This window comes from Chaetura pelagica, unplaced genomic scaffold (genome assembly GCF_000747805.2).
Source record: "Chaetura pelagica isolate M959 unplaced genomic scaffold, ChaPel_1.0 scaffold76, whole genome shotgun sequence".
Classification (NCBI taxonomy): domain Eukaryota; kingdom Metazoa; phylum Chordata; class Aves; order Apodiformes; family Apodidae; genus Chaetura; species Chaetura pelagica.
This window is the reverse complement of record NW_009970723.1, coordinates 2,705,247-2,723,251: the sequence shown is the minus strand read 5'-3', so window position 1 is coordinate 2,723,251 and position 18,005 is coordinate 2,705,247. Positions and strand designations below refer to the sequence as shown.

General features: G+C 39.2%; 1 protein-coding gene across 1 annotated transcript; it reads right to left on the bottom strand.

Annotated features, from left to right (window-relative positions):
* Nucleotides 1-4,015: 4,015 nt before the first annotated feature.
* On the bottom strand, nucleotides 4,016-13,737 carry CHMP4C (charged multivesicular body protein 4C). Its single transcript, XM_010006403.1, has 6 exons — nucleotides 13,686-13,737; nucleotides 11,443-11,594; nucleotides 11,157-11,334; nucleotides 10,093-10,207; nucleotides 6,515-6,623; nucleotides 4,016-4,173 (listed from the first exon to the last, which is right to left on the bottom strand). Exons 3-6 carry the CDS (start codon nucleotides 11,198-11,200, stop codon nucleotides 4,109-4,111), a joined length of 333 nt encoding a protein of 110 aa, XP_010004705.1. The 5' UTR covers nucleotides 11,201-11,334; nucleotides 11,443-11,594; nucleotides 13,686-13,737; the 3' UTR covers nucleotides 4,016-4,108.
* Between the last annotated feature and the right edge of the window lie 4,268 nt (nucleotides 13,738-18,005).

Sequence of the window (18,005 nt, the reverse complement as noted above, 5' to 3'; positions counted from 1 at the left end):
ATATACATTTGGCTGAGCAGCTCTTCAGTGGTGGGTCTTGCAATGGTCTCTGCAACGGGGACAGACATGAGAAAGTATGACAGCTAGATAAGATTAGACTTAGGATATTTGCCATTTCCTAAGATGTTCAAGCTAGTCCCTGTTATTAAGTAATTTTTGCGACAAAAGCTTCCTCCTCATGTTTCTTCAAAAATGAGATCATTAAACTAATGTAAGCTCTGCATCATGAAAAACTTCTAATTGGAAATATTTTCCACACATGCCCATCCTGCTCTTCCACCCCCCCCCAACTGTACACACAGCACGCACATGTGTGTATGGAACAGTTCCTTGCCATTTTGTGATGAAGCCTTTGGGCTTTACAAAGCAGCAAAGATGAGCTGCCTGAGCAAGTAAACCCTTTCCACACTAGATTATCAATGAAGGTCTTTAATCACTGCTCCAACACTTTACACATAGGTGTAAATATGTGTATGTGTGTGCATAAAATGTGATACTATAAACACACTTTAAAGAGAGTCTAATACAATGCATGAAAAAAATCTCACTATTTTATTTGTTTCAATTCATCTTTACCTATAGTAAGTTTTCTTTTTCATGTCAAAAAGACCTGACCATTCTTCCTATCAACTAAGTCCTAGAAAGTGAAATACACACATTTCTAAGCAATTAAGAGATCTTTGAGGGCCTTGGAAGATGGTAATTTGGACCCATCAAAATAAAAAAAAAAAATCCATGGCAAGACAAATGATAAGTGTGAAAGACTGTAGGCCAAACATCACAGTATACTTGGGGATTTTGGTTGCTTGGCTAATTGGTTTTTTTTAATAAAATCACCTTTGAGGAATTCTTGAATTCTAACCTGTTGCTGGAAGATTAGTACATAAATTATGTTTAAAAACATCCTTCCATCCTGTAAAGAGCACTGTATCCTAATGATAGTGTAAGAAGAGTACTTAAGAGTTTTGGCCAACTGGAAAATAAATTTAATACAATTATACAACAAAGATGAGACACCAGAATATTTATTTACAGTGTGTATATATATATATTAACTCTTTTCAAATTTTATTAATATATTTTTCCCTGTTTAAAGCTATCCAGATTAAACATGTCCAGGCCTGTTAAGAGAAGAAAACACTCAAAATAAATAGGAAACAAGAAAGAAAGGTCGCTATAGTACACCACCTGCTGCCACAGTCATCCTGTAAAATATGGTCCAGTTAATAGAGAGTACATTTACAATGACATGTTGATACTATTGACTCTTGTCTGCTTACATACTAAACAAATACTATTTTGGCACAAAGAGAAACTTATGTTTAAAAAAGGAAGAGCCATTTGTCCCAATGTCATGTGAATTCGTGCCCAGAAGAGCCACCTCCTCAGCTGAATTGAATCCCTAGAAATTCTGTGCTTTTGCAGAAAACCAGTGGTCTACTATCTTGCAAACAAATACAGCAACAAGCACTCCAGTCTGGGAGATGCAGACTATTTTGGATTGTGTACATGACGATGGTATCTCGGAGTACAGCTTCACCAACCACTCGTTCTAGCCTGTGAACTGGTTTGTGACTCTGTCCTCCAGAATTACCAGCTACTACACACAAACTTTTAGAGACACTTACCCAAATTAGCAGTTTCTTTCCTTCACCCTTCACAAATTTGGTTCCTAAGGTGCCTGGTGTGAAATCAATAACCTGAAGACACTTGAGGTTTCCTGGGATCAACACTTGGACAAAACATTGCTGGAGGTCAGCAGTCAGATGCTAGCTTGCAAAGGAAAAGACCTTCACTGGGGTTTCTTCCTCCATGCAGGCATGGAAAGTTTTTGCACAAAGCCAGCAGGTCCAGATTTTCCAAAGCAGACTAAAAATCAATTTATTTTCAAACTGGAAGCTTAGAGACCTATTTGGTTAGGTTATAGAGCATTTTAAATATCCTAAGTCCTATGTGAGTGCCAAGTATTGGAAAACTTCAATCAAGAACAAATGCCAGAAGCCAGCTTTTCCAAGCTAAGCACGGGACTATGTTGGCATTGCCTCACATTTAGAAATAGCAGAAGTGCCCACAAGCACACAGCCAGCCTCACACAATGATTCAATCAGTATACACTTAACACCTTCTGTACCCAATTCAGAGAATTGCATAAACTGCATACTTTGAAAACAGGATTCCTGCCTAAACGATTAGCAAATGAATCCTACATTACTCCAAATATTTGTTGTTTTATTAAATTAGCCTGCTTTCAGCTGGCATCTCATCCTGAATTTCAGCAAGGGCTAAACCAGAGGAACATTCTGTTAGTGTTTGGTTTCCTACTGAGAGTTCAAAATGTATTTTTAAATTTAAGGCAGATGTCAAAATTTTGTTTAAAAAAAAAAGTTTCTTAAATAAAACTTGACTAGTTTCAGGTTTTCTTTACTCTCAAGAGAAAGGGACAATTTTCCTAATACCTTCATGCTCTGGGACAGAATTAACACACTTAACTTTTCCAGGAGAAAATTTACACAAAGTGGCAAGACTCTCCTTTCATATGGATGCAAACCAAAACCAATTCCACTTCTGAGAATGAAAAAGTCCTTAAAAATTTACTATCTTCACAGGGTTTGTGAATTTTGAGATTCATCCATGACACTCTGTGTACATCATATCCAGAACCACACATTAGCTTATGCTTAACCTTAAATCCAGTAAGTTGAAGCCAACTGTAGCCTATCAAAGCTAAACACCCAGCAAAATCACAATCTAAAGCCCACAAGAAAAGGGGTCAGTCTTCTGCTGCTGCAGATGTACAGAAACCAAGTCTCCCACTGTTCATCAAGTGCTTCAATCGTTAGGAATTTAAATTAATTTGATAACAAGAAACCTAGATCAATGCAATTCTGCTTCCCACAACCCTAGAAACTCTACAGTGTTATACTATTTCCTTGTGCTTGACAGCAGACTACAAGCATAGAGCTTAAGTCTTTATTTAATAAAAAGTGTGTTAGAACAAAGCAACCTATTTAATTTTTGGTTTATATTTGAACAGTGATTTCTCTATATATGTAGTAGTTTAGCACCCAGAGTGGCATTTGTTCCTTAAGTCAAAAACCTGGCAGTTAGACAATAACACATAAATTTTATAAGTAAATCAGAATCAGCCTTTAACCAGGGTTAAAATAATTTCAAATACAACATGCTGATACTTTTCCTGTTCAGATACTAAGTAAGCATAAAGAACTAATGCTCAGAAACTAAAAAATGTATTACCAATCTCTTTGAGGATGGGTATAATCACATAACGTAAATATTCACCCTAGAAAGACACAGTGGAGGAGAAGAACACAGGAAGGTCAAATCTCTTCCAGATTTTTGACAGGGTTAACAGAAACCAGTTTTGTTTGGCAGGGGTCTATAAAAACTTGGACATTCCATTTCCCTCAGTCACTGTAAAACTGTTCTTTAACTGAGTTGGAAATAGTTCAAAATATTATTTAAGCTGACCTATGGAAGTGCAAGGGATATTCCGGCCAAAGTTTAAACAGAAAAACTTACCCACTTCAAAAAATGTATAGAAGAGTCTCCTCTTGGTATCTAGGACACTACAAGTTGCTCCAGGCAGACTGTTTAAATCTCCAGGCCCAAATGAATTGCTATTAGCTCTTGGGCTCCAAGCAACTTGCAAGTCAGGACACATCTAAAGCTGTTTTCCTAATATTCAAATAGTCTGAACCAAATATCCTTCTAGAATACAGATTTGATCATTTAACTTTTTCATTTCAACAATTAATCCAGCTGTTTGCATAAGTGAGGCACACAGGTTTTAAAAACCAGCCACATAAAGTAAGACATTACCTAATAAAAACCAATATTAATAACAAAACAAATCTGTGGCCAAGGCTGGAAAAAGCTTTGATTCTTGGAGGTTTGGACAACTGTTGTATTTTTAGTTTGTTTTAAAAACTAGTTTTGTAATAGGGCAGTAACACTACTTATTCTTAGCAAGATCTGCCATAGAAAAATCTCAGTCTGTGTGAAATACAACCACACTAAATTGGTACAGTTATAAAACAGCTCTTTACATCTACATTACAATGTCCAGTGCTATAAAAAGACCATGCTCTTATGAAGCCCAGGCAGCTAGCTGCTTCATTTCATCTTCATCCTCCGCTCTCTTCCTGGTCGATGCTGCAGAAAAAGAGATTAACAATAACCATCAACTAACATAACCAGGCAGAACCATTTTATTTGTTAGCACGAAGACTTGCATAGTGCTTTTGAGTTTGAAGATCCCAGGGCAATTTACTAAGTAGCAAGCTAAACACAGGTAATGCAGTAATAAAGCTGATGAGAGATGCGACTACTTTGCCCGACTGTTATCTCACATATAAACCTGAGGTTAACAGTATGCTATGGTGTAACTCCTACTGTCTGTAGACTCCCACAGAAAATATATTTGATCTCCAAAAGTTGTCACAGACAAGCACACACAAGAATGCTGCCAGTTCTCTCACAGTCTCTTGAGCAGGCACAAGAACTTGGAATCTTACAGTCATCATAGTTGGAAAAGACCTTAACGATCATCGTGTCCAACTGTCCATCCTACAAGCACTAATCACCAAACCATCTCATGAAACACCATGTCTACCTGTTTTTTTAACACCTCCAGGGACAGTTCCTCCACCACCTCCCTGGGCAGCCTGTTTCAGTGCCTCACTTACCCCTGGCTGGCTGTGCAACCTGCTACCTTTCCAAATAGTGCTGAAGGGTTCTGCATGTCCAGGTCCAGTTTCCAAATAGACTCACCTCGTTTTAATGAGAGGTGTAATTTATTAAAAGTGAGAAAGACATTCCTGACCAGCAACAGGAATTCTCAGCTCTGTACCAGGTTCCACACACACTTTCTCTTTTTTTTTTTTTTTTTACCCAAATCTGCTATCACACATCTTTTGCATTCCCTGAACCGAAACCTCACTAAACAGTCTTCATTAACTGACCTAAACACCACATGCGCTAGAGCCCAGGTTCAGCCTTAGGCTGTCTCCATCTATGGGCTGTGTATATCAGGATTTGCATAACTTCAAACATCAGTGGAACACAGTTACTGGGTGTGTACCTTTACTGCAGCCAGTTGGCTCCCACCTGTGACAGCTATACAGTTAGAAGCCATCATCTTGGGATGGGCTGCAACTACCACCTTTGAGGAGTAAAGGTGGGAAAAAGACATGAGATAGCAGGGGTCCAGTCCCTACTCTTGATGCAAGCACCACTGGATCACTTTTGCAACTGGAGAAGGCCACTACGCATTGCTCCATCTCAGTTTCCTCATCTCTAAAATTGGGAGGGTAACATGCATCTCCAACTAGAAGCATTAGAAAACCATTAACTATTCTTATTCTGCCATTGCTGTGTAACAGTAAGCATCCAGTTTAAGAAAAAATAAACTGGTTTTGCAAGGCCTCAAAGTATATAGGTGTAACCAGCTAATTTTGCCAGAAGCAGCCACAAAGACAGATGATGTAGCAAATGAAGATCGTGAGAAGTACGTGGAGATGGCCTGGGTTTAATAAAAATGTCAACTGGCACAGCTGGATTTGGAAGAGGATGTATGAACAAGCCATAAATGCCTATGTTGTAATTTGCACTGAGTTTTCCTAAACCCAGTTTTCACTAGCTGTTCTACAATTTACTTATGCAGATGAAGCCACAATCCCAGTTTGAACATTTCAAACTCGTTCTCAGGGATCTAAGCACTGTCTGCCAAAACACACCCAAGAGTCTTTGAGCTGCACTTGTCTAGGTAACGTGTCCTGCAGCAGAATGCACCATAAACAACCTGTGACATGTGTGCTGTCCTTGTCATCGAGTATTTATACTCTTTTACCAGCATCAGTACACAGCAAGTCTTTCAGATGATACAAGTCAACAGAGACACAGTGAAAGGTACAGTTAAAAGTTGACTGTTTCTGGCTTAATTAGAATGAACAGAGTAGAACTACAGGAAAATAAGAACACTACTTAATGCCAGGAATGAGTTTGTTCTGCAAAAAACAAAGCAAAAGAATGACAGTATTTCTTTAAAAGTGTACTACCTGCTGCCTCCTTCATTTCTAATTAAAATACCAGCGGCAAATATCAAACCACTACCCTACAAAGCTGGATCTTTGTGACACAAACATTTTGAATCTAGGTCAGACTCTAATTAAAAAGACTAAGGATTTAATTGCCAAAATGAAAAAAAAGTCTTCCCAGTCCTCAGTGATGTCATTACATTTCAGTAGGATATACATCAGTACACATGCCAGGTCAAGCTCCCGAAATCTACAGAGAATTTGGTCCTAAATGCTTCACACAGCTAAACAGAACCCCTGCCCTGCTTTTTCTGATAAACAGATACAAATATAGAAAAAGGAATCTATAATACTTTAAAAGTTAAAATAGAGTTAAATACGTATCTGAAAGTCTGTCTTCCTCTCCTCACAGCATGGCTTAGTAATGAGAAATGTAAAATGGCAAGCAGGCAATTTACCAGGGTGAGAAGGCAGCGATGTGGACGGAACACTTGGCAACCTGACATCTCTCATCCCTTTGTTCAATTCTTCTTGCTCCAGTTCTTCCAATTCTGCCATCAACTCATCCTAAATTAAAGGAAAATTGTATTTACATATTCATTGTCCTGACAGTTATCTCAGGCAAGGGCACATTTAACCACCATAAAGAAAAGCACTACAGAAAAACCTGTTTACACTCAAAAACAGATATCAAAACACAAAATCACAAATATAATTTTCACTAAGTGTAGGTGATAACATACACCTTAATTGAATCTTGTAGGAAGGCAAAAGGAAGCTAGAAACAGGACAAGGAACAAAATTAGAAAAAAAACTGCTGGCAGTGTAGTACTCAACAAAAAGGCAGAGGAGAAGAAAACAAAGAAGGCCCCTCTGCCTTCCTCAGGTTTCTTCCAGATCTAGAGCCTGTACTTTTTAACAGATTCTATTTTTAATGTTTGATTTCTTCCATTTTAAAAAGCAACCAGCTTCCACTGGTTATAAGGTAGACTGTCATTAGTCATTGTGCTTCAGCCCTATCACACAAGTTGAGGATTGTTTATTATTTTAAAGGAGCAGCAGAGCTGTCCTCCTGGGTCCTGTTATTCACTCCTGAAGTCATAACACTCTTGGGATTTTAGGTGCAGAAGTTGATTTAGACAGATGATCCAACCCACTTCTATAATACTAAAAATAAAAAGGCTACACACTTTTTAAAAAAGCCAGAGACTTCCTTGGCTGGAGTTTCCTAAAGAAAGGAAGCTAAATATTACATATTTGTAGATAAATGTGCCTTTGTCATATTCATTAAATGGTTTATAAAGAAAGAGTGGGTAAAATTAGCTGTGGGAAAAGCTTCTGTATCAAAGGGAGATCTATTGGCTACTGCAATGGGCTTTGCCTACCCATTTTACCTTGCTTATCATCAACATGGAAGTTCAAATTATAATGACTAGTCACCATAGGCATACCTAGACTTACTTTCTCATGTATTTAGCCTTTTTTTTGACATTTGCCCACCTGACTGAGCTCATAGGGCAAATCCTACAATATAATAAAAGAAGTTCAGCATCAGGTCTACACCTGATAGTGTTCAGTTGACAGCTGATACCTCAAATAAATGTGCACCTTGGGGCTCCATGTCTAACTTATTTAGCTGAGATGCAAGTGTGTTTGTACTTTAAGTGAGTCAGTCAATGGTGTGACTACAAGCTTCTTACAAAGTTAGTATCAGAGTTGCTGTAAAATCAATGAAAACATATTTCTGAGGAACTCTCTCTAGATGGTCATCTAATGGTCTCCAACACCAAATTAGTCCTTACCAACCTTTGCTGACAGAGTAAACAATTACGACATGAGGCTCTTAAAAAAAAAAAAAAAAAAAAAAAAAAAAAGATAAGGAAATGGCAATCATGACCCCTACACTTTAAACATAACTTTATAATATAATGGCCAGGATGTTTGTTCCCAAAGTGGGAGAGCCAGGTTTTAAGTTCTTACAGTCCTCAAGCATAAGTTAAATCTATGTTTCCCACAACTCAGGAATTGCTCTACAACTATGCTGTGGAGTATTGCAATAGCAAAAGCAAATCTCCTTTCTCTTCTTGAACCAAGGTCAAAAAGAAAGCAGAGGGAAGATAACATGTGAACTCTGAGGTGCTAGGCTTTGTCCACTGCAATGTGTATATTTTGCATTTGATTATCAGAGTCCTCCAGGCAAGGATCACTCCTCCCACTGAACATCCTACTCAGCTAGGACACAGCTTTTTGGCATACTTCATGGAGTCATAGAGTCTTCAGGGTTGGAAGGGGCCTCTGAAGAACATCTAGTCCAACCCCTCTGCAAGAGCAGGATCACGTACAGTAGATCACACAGGAACATGTCCAGATGAGTTTGGAAAGTCTCCAAAGAACAAGACTCCACAACTTCTCCGGGCAGCCTGTTCCAGTGTTATTCTCACAGTAAAGAAGTTTCATGACATATGCTGTGTGAAACCAGGAAGATAGAACTCTTACATTTTGTGTGTATCTTGAGCACTAGAAATTGCTTTCACAATCTCCTTATACTTGTGGCATGCACACAAAGAGGAAATCCAAATGTGTGGCCAAAATGTCCTTTAAAAAAATACTAAATATCATCTTCCAACACAAATCACCTCATAACCCAGCAAGTAATTGATTTTAGCATTCTTGAGCTGAAGTTGCCTGCAAAGCAGGCTTCCTAATAAGTGGACAACTGCTGTAACTATTAGGCTCCTATGCAAGAGCAGGTGTTGGTACAATGATGCCCCATGTGACAGTGCCTTACTTTCCCAGAACTGAAAGCACATCCATCAACTTAAGACTAGCATCTCTTTGGAACTTCCAGGTCAATCTACAACATGCTTACTAAGTCCAAACTCTTCAGAGTTAAGAGCTGATGGGGTTAGTGACACTGCATAGCTGTTCAGGATGGCGGTACATTTTTCAGTTGTTTGAAGCCCAGTTTATACAGGCCAAAACCCATTCCTTAAGGCCTGTATTGATAAAATGTTTCTTGAAACATCTGTTTACATTCAAAGTCATTAAACAGGAAAGCAGATAATGGGAATGAACTACAGAGAATCACTACTATCATAAAAAAATTATAATTGCTGAATGGAAGTTCCACTCTCCCACTCAAGAAAATATGATATAGCATATGTATTTATCTTTGTTGTCCTTTTGGGCACATAGAAATGAATTAACTGGGGAGAGAGCGAATTGTTTGATTCTTCAGGACATTCCTCAAATGATTCCTAGTGCTTGGTCAAGTATACTGAAGATCTCAGCCACGGTTGGATCAGAATTAAGTAATGTCCTGCTTAGATATACAAAATCAAGTCCAGGGACACTGGATGAAAGCTACTGCAATGGATTTTCAGAAGTCCTAAGTGCCTCGTGGGGGTTTAAAAAGAAGAGAGTTCAAGGAAGAAACTTTATTGTCTCCAACAGGAACTACCTTCTACCTAATGGATTTACTTCTGTAGAAAATCTGGAAAACAGGGAAAGGACCTGCACCTCCAAGCACCAAAAATACCTTTAAAAATGATCCAAATATTCAGAATTGTGAACAGCAGCCTGCTCCTGGCATAAGAACATGCACTTAGTCAAACGGATGTCTATTTGGAGCACAAAAAATTATATGTTTCAGTGTCCACCTCAAGCAGCACAAATGACATGTTTTAGTGACCTCCTCCCTCCACAGTATAAATGAGAATAACAACTACAGGAGTTCAGTTAAAACTGCCTTTAAAAATACATATACAAATATAAATATTTTATTTTTTTACATTACAGATTTTTATAATATTATGCATTTTGTATTGTTAAATTTTCTTTATTATATGTGTGTGTGTGCATATATACACACATATAAAAACTGTAAAAATGTCCTGGATAGGATAAGCTAGAACCAAGGAATTTCAAATCCACACATTTGAGAGAAAAAACCCACACTGGAACAAGCCACCACACAACAAAATAATTATGGAGTCATTTAACAGCTAAAATTCAAAGGCTTCACTGAAGTACTAACCTCATCAAATTCATCAGCAAAGCCAGCTCGGTTTGAGATGGCATCTGAAATTTCCTGGGCAACATCTTGCTGTTCAGTGATATCTTGCATCAAATCATCAATTTTGTTCAAGTCCCTGGCAAGATAACATGGAAACATTTTTAAAAGATACTTAATTCAAATCCTACATCAGTGATTCAAAGAAACTGGAACAGACCCCATCTTCTTTTTATGCCCATGGCTGTATAAACAGCAGAACTCACAGTGAATTATTTCCCTCACATACACCTGAATGTTTCCTGGCCAGCTTCTGTGTGTTTTAGCCAGTCCAATTGCTTCTACTTGGGATTATAATAAAAGTCAAACTGCAGTCGCCTGTGCCACTCTGCTCTTCCTTCGTACCTCTGCCAACAAACAGTCACATTCCCTGGGCAGATCCCATCTCTTTCCCAAGGTCAGCATCTTTATAGATGGATCTTTTTTGATGTGAAGCTTTCACCAGAACTGGGGGAACTTAACAGGACTATACTCCATTCAAAAGCTTCCCTTTATTGTTAACTTCACTATTGTTTCAGTTCCTGTTTCCTTCTCCAAGAACAACCTTTCTGATTTAACTTGGTTTATTCAGGCAGGAAAATGCCTCATGAAACAATACAGGACTTACACAAATACTACATGCACACACACAAAAACCCTGCTCTCTTTTATTCAGGTACAATTAATACTTTGAATCACAGAGTCCAGCTTACAGATTTTGAGGAAAAGAGTCCACTTAGTTTCTTCAACTAAGTTTTATTTTGGAAAAAACATGGCCAGAGGCCAGTCTCTACTGCAAAAGCAGACTTTAAAAAAAAATAGGTACCACACAAATCCCTCTAGTTAGCTGGACTTTCTTCAAGACTTGCTGCTAAGAAAAGATACTTTTCTGCCAAACACAACGTTACAGCCCCTGTAGCATTCCTGATATTAAATGCTTAACTCCAAAATGAAGTTAAAACTGCCTGACTTGATACAATAGGCTGTAGTGATGAAATCCTTTGAAAGTGGTTAGTAAGTGCTTGACAGCACTGATAGAAAGCACTTACATATTTTCATGCACTTTTTTCATAGCTTGTGCAGCATAACCCATATTCTTGAGTACTTCTGTGTTGGTGTGGGAATTTTCCAGTGCCTCTCTCTGGAACTCAATAGTTGAAAGTGTCCCATCAATTTGACTCAACTGTTTCTCATATCTCTTTTTTCTCTTCAGTGCTTGTAAGGCAGCTGGAAAGCAAAGAGGCAAAGTGCATCACGTATTTAAACAGCAAAATGCAAGGATAAGTAGTTCAGCACCAAGCCAACCTGCAGAATTTAAAATTCTCACTCTCCTACCTTACTAGTAGGGAGACAAACTTTGCCCACACCAGATCAGCAGCCTGTTTATCACCAACATGCTGTTGCATGGACATGCTGGGAAGCCTCTTTTAGATTAACTCCTTTTAGCACCACAGGGGAGAGCAGCTTCCTCCTCCACTGCGGGAGATCTTGAACTCCATCCTGTGTACACAGGCAAAGTGGGGAAGATTAGGAAGAAAAAGAAAAACATCACAATGAAGTCAGAAAGGAGGAGGCAGTGGAAAGAAAGAAGTTGAAATACATAAATAAAAACTCAGGAAGACAGAGTAAGAAGATCTATAATGATAACCACATCTCCACCAATGCCGCTTTCCAAACTTTGTCTCAGCAGCAGAAACTGTTAAGTGTAATGGAAAGCCCAGATGGTTTAACCAACCAGGTGGGGAACCAAAGGGGGACTCACTTAGGAGCACCATCTTCAGACTTTAGAACTTGAAAACATATAGAACTTTGTAGTCAAATCCAGCTACTCCCCATTATCTTTGTGAGTTGTCGAGATTAGTCCTTTATATTTGCTAAGTTATGAAGAGCAATACTTTGCCAAGAGTAAATCATTACCAGAATAAATACACGTAACGAGCAGCAGAAAAGGGCTTTCTCTTGGCCTCTGGGTGTGGAACACACACTATCTTGCGACAAGCATTTCCTGACCATTGTCCTTTTCAAACCATACGGGCCAGGTAAGAAAAACACCTGACAAAACCAGGAGACTGAGTTAGCCCATTGCTTTTTCAATGCTATTAATAACTGTGTCCTTTCCCTTGTCTCTTGCATTTAATTTTTAAATCAGGTTCTCAGCCAGCAAACAAAAGCTGCACTGCAAAGCCTCCAAACTCAAACCTATGGTAGCAGTTACTATTCAATTGTACATGTGCAGTAACACTGAACCTTGACAGTGGGGTTCAACACTTTCCAAATGAAGTTAGGATTCCTCCAAGGAGGTGACACATTTATGGTGTGTAACAACACATTGAAAATGTTGTGCTTTGTTGACAAATGTTTAAATCAACATGGTCAAAATTGCTCATCATTAGCTGCACCAGGACAAGCATTCACACAGGTGAAGATACAGTCTCTTGTAGCACCTGCAGTAAAATGTTTCAAGACAACAAACGGCAACTACAACACATGAATGACAATATTCAAGATTTTCCCAGGTTTCGAGGTGTGGTCCAAAAGTCACACATTCTGAAAAAGTTGCATGAACACCAGATGATGTCATGCAAATAGGATATGTGAGAACTTCAAAATTCTCGCTGGCAATTCCAAAATACATCACTTTGATTTAATCACAAATAATCTTTTTACCTACTTATTATTTTCCCACTTATTCGTGCTTATTTTTGCTAGTGTTAGAATGCCAGCCACTTCCTTCCTTCCCTTCAGCTGAATCAAAATTTGATCCTGGATTCCTAAGTTAGGAAGCCAGACATTCCAGGTAAATTTCACAGTTTGAAACTGCGTATAACACCAGCTGGGCCAGAGAGGACTCTAAAGCCCTGTGGACTGAGGAGCACTAACTAGCTGATGCAGAAAGGCTTCATTGGAGTAAGCAGTTACCACAGGGAAATATTCCCAGCCCATGTGTTTCAGAAATGACACCATGCAATGGTGCTGTTATTACTGGCTGCTCAGAGACAAAATGGATTTCCTCAGTTACACATAAAGCAGTTGTTTTAAAAATCCTGAAGGTTCCTGTATTAACACTTAATTAAACCACACCCAAATTAAGAAACCACAGAAGCAGCTAAACTCCGTGACTTCACCTATTCACAAACAGCTTTTCCTAATTACTGTAGTGCAATATATAATCTTTATTAATTCTCATTGGTTTTACCAGTGAATACAGAACAAAGCATTTCATAGGAAATCAATTCATACTCCATCGTTATCAACCAAAGCACAGTTCTCACACCACATTATATGATTTTTCTCATTTATATTAAGTTAATGCACTTAATTGCACAGTGTTTTGTTATAGTAGCTCCTATAGCCAAGGTATGAGAATTTCCTTGTTATTTGAAATCTGTTTTTCTACACATTACAGATTATCATGAATTTCAGGTTTTTCTACTGCAGATAAAGGCATTTTAAAATGTGTATGTGACTCTTACAAGAAGACAGAAGTGCTTCACAAAGATGCTACTGCATTATAGTAACCAAACTGATAAAGAACACATCTGTCAAAAATAATGAAATTGAGCAGAGAACAGACTTACTTCACTGAAGGTCTAAGAACGGCACTAGAAAAGCCCATTGCCCATTCCCAAGATTTCAAAGAAGGAAGACAGCCCAGGGATGAAGAGTCTAAGCAGAGGTAGAGTCTGAGGAAGGAAATGTAATTAATACAAATTCAACCAGGAAGAGGTGGAGGTCTTCTCCAGAAGGAAAAAAAAAAAAAGAAAAAAAAAAAAAAGAAAAAGCAATCTCATACATTGTTATGCTCCAAAGCAGCCAATTCAACTCCTGCATTTCATAATTAAGTGGTTAGCAGTTGGCTGGGCTTTAGCTCATTTCATGTGCCTTACTTCTGAGTCCAGCAAGCAGGACACAGTTTATAGATTAGGATCCACTGCTTTTAATCTGAGTTCTTACTGTATTTTCAAGATAAATGGCTGAAACAACAGCAGATTATTATGTCAGTTTAAGTACCCATATTAAGGAACTACTGTTATTTACATACAGAAGGACGCTTTTCCAGTATCACTACTAGGCTGATACATTATTAAGGAAGCAGTAATGGCCAGCCTGGGCAATAGTAATCCTGGCCACACTGAATATTCAGGTTTCTAAAGGAAACAACAAAATGAGTGACACAGAAAGAGTTGTGACACCCTCCTCATGGTTTCATGACAGATCTGAATGAAGAGACAGTACAGTGATAACACCACCTTTACCTGTCAAGCCCAGCACCAATGTCTGATTACCAGTGGGAATAACCAACCTTATCTTCTGAGGCAGAAATAAAAGCAATGTCTAGTAATCCTTAAAATTCCCAGGCTAAAACTAGGGAAGAAGGAAAACAGTGTTTCTTCCATAGATCTAACACCACTGTGAAAATACTGGGTTTCTTTCTTGGATGCAGTTCACAAACCTCCACTTCAGTCCTCCAAGGGACCAATGGATGACAAATATCCCTTACACCAGGGACAACCAAAAGAAATGCTACCAAGGCCATAAAAATCATACCATCTTAAGTAAGATAATTATCAGCATTCATAAGCCTTAAAAAACTGTGTGAGAATTCACATACAGTTACAACTGAGGCACCAATTCAAAACAATAATGCATTTGACTCATTACAACCATGACAGTTTGTGGCAAGACACTCAAACATGATCATGAAGATCAGAAAACAACAGCTGTAACTCACAGAACAAAGACACACTAAGGGCTTCCTCATATCTCCCTGCCAGAAACCCTCAGTCTCAACCAGTCATACATCCTACCATAGGTATTACAGCCCTGCCCACACATCAACACACGACTGGTTTCAACAGTCTCCTGGTTACAACCAACTCATTGAAAAGGAATGCCACACGGCTACATAAGCCCTGCCCAAATGTCCCACAAAACATATTCAGAAGCATGTACTTGTAAAAACCTACTTGTTATTCCAACTTGCTATATAGGTTTTGTTCTCAGTAGTGCTGTGTGGCTCTTTATAGCTAAGATTTAATCCTACTCTGGATGGTTTCTTTTAACTTAATTATTTTCATTTAGCTGTTTTTTAGGATCTGTGAAAGATTCCAAGCTGAAACACTTCCTCATCTGTATGCTATTTTCACAGGCACAGGTACACATCAGAAAACAGACTTCCTTTTAAATAGAGTTTTTAAATATTCAGTATCGCTTTCTCTCCTTTAAATTTTCATGTATGGCCTTCAAAATACTGAAGATGAAAGGCCTGTTTGCAGATAGAGTAGAGCAGGTGTGCACTGGCTGAGAATGAGACACCAAAAAAGTACAAGACATCCAAAAAAAAAAATAATTTTAAAAAAGAGTTTGGATCTGGAATGGGGTGACACTAAAAGGCAATGATAGCTGTGAAAAGAAATACATAACCTCTGCAGGTGGAATTCACACTGTTTCTAAAACCCTCAAGTGGTCTAGCTACAGTAAAATATTAATGGGGAATGCTGGAAATGTATCACCCCAGAAGTGTAGCTAACATCAGATTAGGAACAGGAACTGCAGAAATACGCACTTCTTAAAGGACAAGCCAAAAACGTTTAAGTGATGTTTCACATCTATTTGCATAGCTAACATGTTACGGCTTTTAAATCATGTTAAGCTTACTGATGTCACAGGAACCCATTCAAGAATCATCTGAACTCATGAAAAAATTGCTGGTGCTTGAATCTGCTCTCGCTTGTGTCAGTATAACTGACTCAGACTCACGTACCTGAAAACCAAATGACATCATGCTAATTGGCTGTGTTTTCTATAGGTAGGTTCATTTTGTTCCTGTCTTGGACACTTCCTTTTTAGTTTTCACAGGCTTCTCCACAGATGCAATTATGAAAAAACAACACTAAAAATTACCTATGAGGTCCCTTTGAAACATTCACTTTAACAAGACAATGTAGATCAAACCTTTTATTCTCTCCTGTGTATGCTTACGTAACACTACAATAGACACTTGTTAGCCCACATTGCATCTGAACTATATAGTACTGTATACTAGCTAAAACACTGTTTTATGTAAATCAACAGCAATTCAACTGTAAAGCAATTGACATATCAAATTAAGAGGTGTTCCTGGGGATTAAGTCCACTCACTAGCCTGCAAAATTCAGGCACTTTGGCACAGCAATGTCAGTTTCTCATGCTTCTCCTCTGACTGTAGTTACACTATCCCATTTTGGCTTTAGAGTCACTTTGGCATGTCAAAACTCCCTCTTCACTGCTTGCCCTACTCCTACTCCAGGTTGATGGTTGGACTCAATGATCTTTAAGGTCTTTTCCAAGATAATTCTGTGATTCCTGTCTCTTACTGTCCTTAACTGTAAGTAGATAAAAAGGAGTTATTTTTAACCACAGTCAGCTCAACAATCCAGTTTGTAGCATGACTCTACACACAACGGCATAGAAAAACTAGGGGAATTGTATACTGAGCACAGCAATGGAAACAAACATCTGGCAGAAAAGCTTCACATGTCAAATGCTGTACACCTGCAGCACAAGCTGTAGTCTGACAAACACCTGGAACCAGCATCAACCAGCTAAGTTAAAGGAGAAGGAGGTCCACCTCCTCCCAACAACAAGTATTCATTCCTGCCTGTGCACCACCCTCTCCACAGGTGCCCAAGCACTTGTGCTGCTGTGGACCGAACTGGGTAAAGTGGAGCTTAACCTACCCTGGGTAAAAAAATAACTCAGGCAAAAAAAACCCCACAGCATCTTACAGCTTCATCCAGAGTTCTGAAACACACCCTGTAGAGCTCTGCCAAGGAAAGGGAGCAACATGGGGGCAGGAGAGAGGCAGGAAGCATTGCTTCTTCCTGCAACCATGCCAGCTTAAAGTCCATGCTGGGGATGAAATTCCAAGGTGTCTGGATCAAAACAGGAATTGCTACAGTCACAGAAGCTGGCCTGCTTTCTTGTGTCAGCTCTGCCGCTTGGGCTATCGCATAGTGAAGCAGTCCCAGGAGCTATCTTGTCACTCTGTCCCACAGCAAATTAGTTTTCATCTTGATCAACTCCTCAAACTAGCTCACTGCACCAGCACAGAGGTACCAGTATGTGCACAAGGAGACAAGGCAGACATTCTGAAGCCAGAGGAATAGAAAGCATGGAATCAGGACAACCCTGGCAGCAATGTTTTCTTTCTGTTTTGAAGTATTCAAAGAAAAATAAAGCTCAAAGTAGACAGAACTCCAAGTGACCTTAGGAAGCCATCAACTTGTTTCTTAAAGGCCTGAGTATCCTCAAGACATTGGCTACCATCGTTTGCTTCCCAGAGATGGCAACATCAGCATACACAGGATCCAGGCCTTATTATCCCTTACTATCCTCTCCTTTGCAGCTAATAGCAGCCCAGACCAGTAGTCACTAATGCTCTGAACTATCCGTTTTTTAATGGTATCATGTGATTTGAGGCAAATCACTGAATCACTTTGTTCCTCAGTTGCCAGCAGTATATTCTCCAGCCCTCACAGTGGGAATAACGTGAGTGTATATAATGAATATACAAGAGATCCACACACGATTCAACTCCTCCACACACCCAGTGCTCAAATGCCCGAGCTGTGCTCCCCTCCCCACGTTGAACCGCACTACCTTTCCACCTTATACCTGCATCAACTGTGGTGCAAAGCCTGAACAAAAGCACTGCACAGGGCACCACAGACTATAAATCAGTACGTCAGGATACAAACACTAAGAGGTGCCGAGGCCACCACCGTGCCCCAGCGTGCTGAAATACCCTGCGGGGCCACCAGATGCGACCCAGCAACAACTCCAACTGCCCCCCCCGCCTCTTCTTAACACAGCCCTGGACCTGAGGGGCTCGAAGCCTGGGGTTCACAGCCTGGAAG

Excerpts from the sequence above, each read along its gene's own strand:
- CHMP4C (XM_010006403.1), bottom strand. The coding sequence starts at position 11,200 with ATGGGTTATGCTGCACAAGCTATGAAAAAAGTGCATGAAAATAT. Across the intron at positions 10,208-11,156 it reads AAAAAAGTGCATGAAAATAT|GGACTTGAACAAAATTGATG; the intron begins GTAAGTGCTTTC and ends TTATCTTGCCAG. Across the intron at positions 4,174-6,514 it reads ATCGCTGCCTTCTCACCCTG|CATCGACCAGGAAGAGAGCG; the intron begins GTAAATTGCCTG and ends CTTTTTCTGCAG.